Below are 9,242 nucleotides of genomic sequence, written 5' to 3'. Positions count from 1 at the left end.
TGAACGGTATGTGGAATGAAGTGGGCGGGCATCGGGAGGCCACTATGGCACGGGGCAAGCACTATGGGCAGTCTATCTGAAGTGTACCTGGCGTATAAGACGACCCCCCACTTGGAGGCATTTTTTCAGGGCCAAAAAATCGTCTTATACGCCGGCAAATACAGTACCTGATAGGTGAACCAATAGTCGTACAAAACATTCCAGCCAACAAGATGAGAAAGATAAACAAGTGTGTTTTTATTTAATTTATGAAATATCTTAGCATGCAAAAAAGTAGAGACAAATGTATCAAACCTCCCGATTAAAAAGAAAAATTTTACAAATACAAACTCAACCTTTTGGGCATTTTTCTTAGATGTATTCCCCCTCCTTCATCCAGGTGAGCACAAACCTGATTTGGGTGTTGGCCATTAACTTGTGTGTAAAAAAATGCTTTTAGCACGTACTTATACAGCCATAAATACTTATGTCATTTTGCCTGTTTTTTTTAAAACTTTATATGAAGAGTAAATTCCTATGCATGTTCACTTTTTTGTCTTGCTCAACCTACTTTTGAAGTATATTCAGATTGATATAGTCTCTGATAGATGAGAAATGAGCATTCATTCATAACTGCCCTATAGTAGTCTATTATTAATTTACTAGAGGCCCAGCACACGAAATCGTGTGGGTAGGTTCCCTAGGCATAGCCTGCGGTCAGGGCCATCTTCTGCCTGTTCACCAGTCCCCAGGCTGAATGATGCCTCCACCGCTGAGGCGGGTAGGTTGCAGGCACACCCCGCAGTTTCCATCAGCACTGCAAGCTCCAGCAGCAGCGGCGGCAGCAGCAGCAGCAGTCGTGGCGGTGCCCATGTGAGCGGCCTGGAGCGGGCAGCACGTACCATCAGCGGCCAGTCTGGTGCATGCACATGGAGGTGAAGTCGCTGGCATCTGCTTTCCCGCTGGCCTGAGCCCCGGAGCAGCCAGGGATGAGCTGGGGATCCCAATGGCCTGACAGCCAGCCTGGACCTCCCACCACCCACCCTGATTCCCCCATTCAACATCACTGATCCATCGGAGCCTACGGGTCTGGTGGAGGGACCAAGAGGTCAGCCACTCTGCCCACTCGCCAGTCCCTAGTCCTGCCCTGCCACCACCACCCACTTTCCTGTGGTTCCCCATTCACCTCCGGGCAGGGGTGAGGGGGGTGATGGAAGTGGGGGAGGGCAGGGACCAAGAGGTGGTCAATGCACCTCATGGCGACTGGCTGAGTGGTCATTCTGGTTGTTACGCTTATGGTCCCTGGCCTTTATTATATATGATGATTAAAGAAGCTCATAAAGGGAACTTAACTTTGCTGGAGTGGGAGCCAGCAGCTGAATTGGCTTTTAAGCAACTCAAGCAGGGCCTCCTTCAGGCTTCAGCCCTGAGCCTTCCCACCAGCCCGTGTTTCTATCAATATGTAATGGAAAGGGGAGTCATCGCCCTGGTGGTCTTGACTCAGGCCCCATCAGTGGGATACCTGAGAAAGAATTAGACATCATAGCTAAGGGCTGGCCATCCTGCCTCTGAGCTGTAGTGGCAGTAGCCCTGCTGGGAACCAGCAGCCACTAAGTTAACATTGGGGAGAGATTTAACTGTCTATACTTTTCATAATGTAGCCACTCTGTTAGCCTTTAAGGGAGGACTTTGGCTTTCACACAGCTGCCTTCTCAAATATCAGGCACTCTTGTCAGAGGGTCCAGCTGTCCAGTTAAAAACTTGACCCACTGTTAATCTAGCCACTTTCCTCCAAGAAGAGGGTGAAGACATTAGTCATGACTGTGAAGATTATACTTCAGATTTATGCAGCTAGAGAGGACCTGAGAGAAACCCCCTTAGATATTCCCTGTTGGCAGCTGGTCACACCCTCTTCAGGGTGGGGGTCCCCACTGGTGTGCCGGGCCAGTCGGGGTAAGGGGCTGAGGGCCGTTTTCAGGCTGGCGGGCGACTGAAGCTCCCAGCCTCTTTTTTTTTCTTCTTTTGTTTTTTATTCTGGAATTTATTTACCTTCTATAGCTGTCACTGGAGCTGAGAGCCAGCTCCAGCTCTGAGGTCCAGCTCCAACTCTGAGGCTGGGGCTGGCTGAAAGCAGGTTTCTGGAGCTTGTTTAGCTTCTATAATTGCAACATTGTTTCTTAGAGTGCAGCTCAGAGGCCAGCAGTGGCAGGCAGGGAACCTTGGCTTCCTCCATCACTGGAGCAAGCAAGCCTCCTGTTCGCTTCAGCTGGCCGCCTGCCGGCTGCCATCTTGGTTGGCAGTTAACTTGCATATTGCCCTGATTAGCCAATGGGAAGGGTAGCGAAGTTATGCTTAATTACCATGTTTGTGTATTATTAGATAAGACTAGAGGCCCATCGCATGTGTAGTTAGGATCCCTAAGCCTAGCTGCAATCAAGGCCATGTCCGCCACCCAGCGTTGCTCCTCCACCTCCGTGGCTCCTGCTCGGTGAAGCTCCACACTAACAGCCCCCACCCGCATGGTTCCTCGGCCTCACTGCTACCCACGCTCTGCAATGCCTTCCATCTCAGCAGCCCAATGAAGCTCCACACTCACTGTGCCTGCCCCGCAATGCTCCTCCGCCTCAGCCACGCCATGAAGCTCCACTCTAACATCCCACACCCCATGAGGCTCCTTGGCCTCAGCTACCACTGCAATGTTTCTTCGCCTCAACGCCCTGCGAAGCGCCATACTCACAGCCCCCACCCCGCTCCTCTGCCTTGTGTCCACCGCCCCTGCCCCGTGATGCTCCTCCACCTCAGCCACCCCGGGAAGCTCCATGCTCACAGCCCCTTGCCCCACGAGGCTCCTCAGCTTCCACAATCCCACCCCACCACGCTGTGAAAGCCAGACCGGTCCTTTGGTCATTTAGGTCCACAGCTCCCTCCTCCCGCTGCCACACCATGGGCAACCGGGGCCCACAGCTCCCATTCCCTAGTCTGTTGTTTGGTCGCCTGTCTGGTCGTGACGGCACCTGGCTTTTTATATATATGTTAGGATATCTTTTGTATAATATTCTACTGTATGACTGCACCATTATATATTTATCCATTCTCCACCTTAGAGATACTTAGAGGCTTCTAGTATTTTTACTACTGTAGTGAATGCATCAGGGAACATTTTTGCACTAGTTTGTTTGTTCACACCAGTGAGAGCTTCATTGGGGATATCCCACAAGCATTTCAAACATGAGAAAATGAAAAAGAGTGGCTAAACAATGGACTTCTGGGTCCATTGTTTTCTCCCCTAACCCACAGTTAGGGGCTTGTCCAATCCTGTGCTCACATACATAAATAAGTTAAAAATATTTTATTTTTTATGGGTTGAAGATGTTGATGATGATATTATGCATACTTCACTTAATTTTCCAGGTGTTGTAGACACCCTGTAAATTCCAAGATGCATTAGAGCAAACAGGGATGTACCCAGTCTCAAGTTAAATGAAACCCAAAAGAATGTGGGAGAGGCTCACACAGTAGGACTGCGTTGTGAAAATATAACAATACAAAACTATGTGCTGAAGGACAGAGTTAAAAGCCAAATAAGCAGGCACCAGGAAGTGCTTTAGGAGTTCTGGGATCCCTGTCCTCTGTCATTTGAACCGGGATGGAGAGATTTGTATAAGGTGGTCTGAAAGGGCAATGCAGTCCAGAGGCAGAAACCAAGTTTCCAGTACTCTCGAGAAAGGTATCATTTCCACCCTGCAATTCAGTGAAGAATAGTCAACTGGGGCGGGGAATGTGTGGTGCCTGCACATGAAGTGAACCTAGACTACAGCATTTAAGCCTCTCAATGGCCAGCAGGTGGTCAGTTTCTAAAGCAATCTCTTGGAGACTGACATGGAAAAAGATACAGGAAGCACTGGGGTTTTGTTACCCATCAGTTAGCTGCTGCTCTGGCTCCTATTCCCTGGCTCCCGCTTCCCTCCCCTCTCTTTTGCTTCCCTTCCTCTCCACCTTTCAGTTTGCCTCCTGTCATTCCCTGCTATAATTAAAACAAATAGAAAACTTGCAGGTGTCTGCTATAAAGCATTTGCAGATAGAGCATTAAAAAAAAAGCACTGCAAATTGTGTAATTTGGTCTTTAGAAAAAACTGAAAGGCTTCTGAAAATAAACTCATCTTCCATCCTGGTAGGTTTTGAATTTCCTTTTTGTTTCTGCTTTAGCCCAGTTCATCACCACAGCCTCACTGCCTTGGCAGAAAGTTTCAACGCTGTGAGTGCCGTTACTATTTTAGAAGAAAGGGGAGATTTCTGGAATGATGGCTTACTATGGGGAAACTGACTGCAGGGTCTGGCACAGTTTTAGACAGAGTTTCTTTCAGCCCAATAACACCCAAGAATAACAGCAGTGTAAGGTACTAAAGGTGGAAGAGAAGTAAAAATGTGCTGAAATAATATCTGTAATACTTGGAAGGCACCTCCCCTCCCCAGAGGAGACCAATATACTGGCACGGATAACATTGAGGACACCTCAACGCTTTCTTGGGATGCCTATTTAGGTCTTCAAGCCATTTACAAAATATGCTCCTAGGGCAGACCACGGGTGTTCCAATTTGAGCTTAAGGCTCGGCTATGTCTTCCTCTCCCCTGACTTAAAAGTTTCTCAGCACCATGGAGTGGGCACAAGAGTTCAGGAAGCCAGTTTAGCATCAAAGAGCTCAGATTCTCTAGTCAGATAGGGCTGGGATTTAAATCCTGGTTTTATCTCTAACTGTGACCATTGGAGAAGTTACTTAACTGCCTATGCTTTTATTTCCTCATCTGTAACATGGGGTCAGTCATTCTATGTGCACCATGGTCATAATTCTTGAGAGGACATAATACAGTGCCTGCCATGGGAAAGGTAGACAGTAATGGTAGAGCTGATGATGATGAAGGTGGTGGTGATAACTTTGCTTCCCTTTCTTTTAGAGCCCCTAGTGCCTGGGTCACATCCATTCATCCGTCCATCCATCCATCCATCCATCCTTCCATACGTCCACTCAGTCAACAAATATCAAAGACCTCTATTATGTGCTTGGCATTGTTCTAGAGTTCTATACAACAGTATATGCCTTTATATCCACTAATATTTAAAAATAAAGAAAAACAGAACGTGCATAATTAGTAAAACTTAGTGATGAAGAATGAATGACATGTAAATACATTCCAGGGAATTAACATTAGTTGAAGTAAATCGCCTTAGTTATTAGTCATGCTATATCCACACCTATGTCAAATGTATACTGCCTTTGGTGGCAAACTTTGAGTAATAAATTAGATTTCCCCTGGGAGAAACACAAAACTCTTGAATGCATTCTCTATCCCAGCAAGAAATTTATAAGCCCAAGTAGAGTCATCACCATCTGAAAGGCTTTTCTGTTTGACTCAAACTTTATTTCACAGCAGAGTATAGTCATCAGGCAATTATTTTTCTGAGTTCAGTGGAAAATATTTTGTTCCTTTCTTTTTCTCTTTCACTGCAACAATATTTTGTTCCCTTCTCTTTCTTATTGGCCTTCTTGCCTTTGTTTCTTCCCTTGCCATTGAATACTGCATATTTATTTTCCCTGAAAGCCAGACCATCATTTGTTCATTCATTTCCTTGCACTCACTCAACATGATTTGACTATCTACTAGTGCCTGGAACTCGCCACTCCTCTCCTTAATCACTAGTAATGGTTCCTTATTACATATAAATCAAGCCCACAGCCTTCACTCTAGTTTCACCCTTATAAATTCTTATTTTCTACTATAACTGTCCACTCCAGATAGGTAGTAGGAAAGTCCTGTGTATCGTATTTTCATTTTTATACCTCAGTTCTTTTACAGAATCATGACTACCATCAAAATCCTTATAATTAAAAGTTTGCTCAGACTCATTTCCTCTATTTAATATCTTACAATTCTAGCTTGGCTGTCCCCAAATTTTGGAACTTTGATGCTAAACAGAATGAGTCAGAAATGCATGATCCTCTTCCAATTAGGCAGGGAAATGAAAACTCTTAGCACGATGACCATTACTACCTCGGGTATTGTGTTTAGTACCTTCTCACATCATCTCAGTCTAATCCACACAGCAATCATATTAATATTCCTATTCTACTGGTGAGGAAACAATGGCTTAAATAATTTGCTACTGTCCCAACGTCACATAACTAGGAAGTGATGAAACTACTATTCAAACTCAGATCTATATAATTCCATACATAGCCCATGCTCTAAAAAAGCAATTTTCAACCTTTTTCATCTCATGGCACATATAATTACTAAAATCCTGTGGCACACCAAAAAGTATAATTTTTGATGGTCTGACAAAAAAAGGTATAATTTTGATTCATTCACACTGGATGGCTATCATTGTGTTATCTGTTGTCATTTTTTTATTTGACAATCTAAGGCAGAAGAGGCCAGCATCCCTAATTAAATAGGTGCTGCATGTTTTAACAATTATTGCAGCACCCCAGCATGCCACAGCACACCAGCTGGAAATCACTGCTCTAAAATTTTGTGCAATGTTGGCTCTCAAAAGTATAAAATATGAAAGGTCTAATTTGCTGCAGATTTCTTACCAAACCCCATAGGCAAATTCCCAAATTGAACTTACCACATATTGAGATTTAATCTAGGATTTCTCTTCCTTAGCACTACTGACATTTTTGGGCCAGATAATTCTTAGTTGTGGGGAGCTCTCCTGGGAACTGTAGGCTGTTCTGCATCATCCCTGGCTTCTACCCACTAGATGCCAGTAGCATCCCCCTTTCAGTTATAATAATCGAAAATGTCTTCAGAGATTGCCAAATGTCACCCTAGATGCAAAATTCCCCCCAGTTTATAACCACTGGCTTAATTCAGTCTTGCAATATGGACACAGCTAAAGACAAGCTAAACATAAACTATATAAGCATGGGAATAGTTCCACTGTGCACAAACATGTTTTCTATGAATAGCTCCATAAGATGTCTTCATAAGCGGCAGCATTGTCATTTAATTCAAATGCAATGTAAAACATTACTCAGAACTATAGTTTTTAAGGAAATTGAGCTTGTGTAAGAAAACAATTTTATTTTGTTTGTTGTAAGACGACCATTTTGAAGCTTATTTCAAACCAAGGAAAACAATAAGAATGAAAACCATTATAAGGTTAATATGTAAAGTATGTTCAGGGAATAATTGACACAATCCAGTTGAAAAGGCTTCCTCCTGATAGGATACAACCGTTAGCAAGATCAAAAAGTCTCTCGAGATTGAATATGGATGGCAGCGAGACGTTAAATGGAACCTGAGAAAAAGCATAAAAATGTTTATGAAATGCATTGTTTTGAACTGTTGACTGAAGTAAAGTTCTCAAAATACACAAATACCAATTCCATATAATAATTTTATGTGAAAGATATGTAATTCTTGCCTAAGGTAAGATTGCATCTTTACACTGCTGAAATGTCACATATATCATTTTATATCTTATTAAGATTCACATCTATGAGTCTAGGAAACAGTATACAGATTCATACCGATGAATCTCTAAAATTGAGCTTATAAAACAGCAGATACTTCTAGAAATGTGGACTATTTGTGTTTGCATAATCATTGAGAATAATTCTAAATGAAGGATGTTTGGCTCTCTTGCTAATGGGATGCTTGCTTCTGAACAGACTGCCCAGTTGACAAATCTCCCTCTCTCATTTTGAGCTGAAGTCCTGCCACAGTGAAGCAAATTATGTTAGGGGTTCACTCTCTCTGAAAGGCACTATTACCACACCAAGGACTAGTATAGCCAAAGTCATCTGAGAGTCTTAAAAAAAGGAAATAAGACAGCTTTTGTGATTGTAGCACTGGCTATTGGATAGGGAGGAGGGCAGAAATGGGAGAGTAACATGAAGGAAAGGAAATGAATGTCTACTGCAGACCCACTTCATGCACATCTAGATACTTCTAAAGATGGATGATGTCATGTAGAATGACTCTAATTAATTAGATTCTTTTGATCCTGAATCCTGGTAAAAAATTAAAGGACAAGGATTATTAATTCCAAGTCTACTTGTTAAATGAACCTATTATTCTCCAGAAAACATAGTGAACTTAAAAATGGAGACTAGTTTTTATTTGTTTTTCTTTACTTTATTGGATTTAAAACAGTGACACAAGTATTCCAGTGTTTTCTATAACTTCAAATAATAAAGAGGTGAATAAATAAAAACTAATAATATCCTCTTCATCACTAAATCTTAGAGTAATTAGTATCACCAATTTGAGAATTCTTCTTCCAAAACTGTTTAAATTATACAAATGTATATTCACATGGGTCTTTTCCTTTTCTTTCTTTCCTTATTTTTTGAAATAGAATAACCAAATTTCCATTCACTGCTTTTTCAATTACCAATATATAAGAGAAATCTCTCCTTTACCAATTCAGGGAGGCAGACTAACCACATGGAGGTCAGGAGCATGCATTCTGGAATAAGACCATTTGGTTCATACCAGATATGTGAGGTTAGGTAAAATATTTTATGTGTTTTAACTTTAATTTTCTTACCCATTAAATGGAAATAATAAGAATTACTATATAGTATTGTTGTTACAAGAATGGAGTAAATTTACACATATAAAATAGAATTGGCCCTTTAACAATGTTGGGATTAGGGATGCCAGTCTTCCTACACAGTTGAAGACCTGCATAAAACTTTTTTGACTCCCCCACAACTTAACTACTAACAGCCTACTGCTGACTAGACATCTTACTGATGGCATAAACAGTTGAGTAACATATTTTGTATGTTCTATGTGTTAAATACTATATTCTTACAACAAAGTAAGCTAGAAAAAAGAAAATCATAAGGAAGAGAAGATATATTTACAGTACTGTAGGTGTTTATTTAAAAAATCCACATATAAGTGGACTCACACAGTTCAAACCTGCCGGGAGCCGGTCCAAGGTCACCTCTCCGAGAAAGGTTGTTTCCCCAGGTAGGGATTTTCCCCTGAAGTTAGGGAGGGAATAAAACCTCTTAACTGCCAGGCGGGTAATTAATCACTTTAACTACGAACAATCATGTTTAAGCTACATAATCTTTACTCCCTGGAATGGAGATAAGAAACGCCCTAACCTTTGGAATAGAGATTGATAGGATTGAATCAACTGGTATAAATACAGCTGTAACAAGACAACAAGAGACAGAACTTAGAACATACACACAGAACTTAGATGAAGATCCTAGAGAAAGAACTTAGAAGACAGAACC

At 42.2% G+C, this 9,242-nt stretch overlaps 1 protein-coding gene across 1 annotated transcript in view; it reads right to left on the bottom strand.

Annotated features, from left to right (window-relative positions):
* Window positions 1-7,049: 7,049 nt before the first annotated feature.
* CFAP54 (cilia and flagella associated 54) overlaps window positions 7,050-9,242 on the bottom strand; it is a 236,245-nt gene continuing 234,052 nt past the window's right edge. The window contains exon 68 of the mRNA XM_015559991.1: window positions 7,050-7,282. Within this exon, the coding sequence (XP_015415477.1) occupies window positions 7,163-7,282 (120 nt within the window). The 3' untranslated portion in view covers window positions 7,050-7,162. The remainder of the gene's footprint in view (window positions 7,283-9,242) is intronic.

Source organism: Myotis davidii, unplaced genomic scaffold (assembly GCF_000327345.1).
Source record: "Myotis davidii unplaced genomic scaffold, ASM32734v1 scaffold13, whole genome shotgun sequence".
Lineage (NCBI taxonomy): Eukaryota > Metazoa > Chordata > Mammalia > Chiroptera > Vespertilionidae > Myotis > Myotis davidii.
Note: the sequence above shows the minus strand (reverse complement) of the source record. Positions and strands in the feature narration are given on the sequence as shown.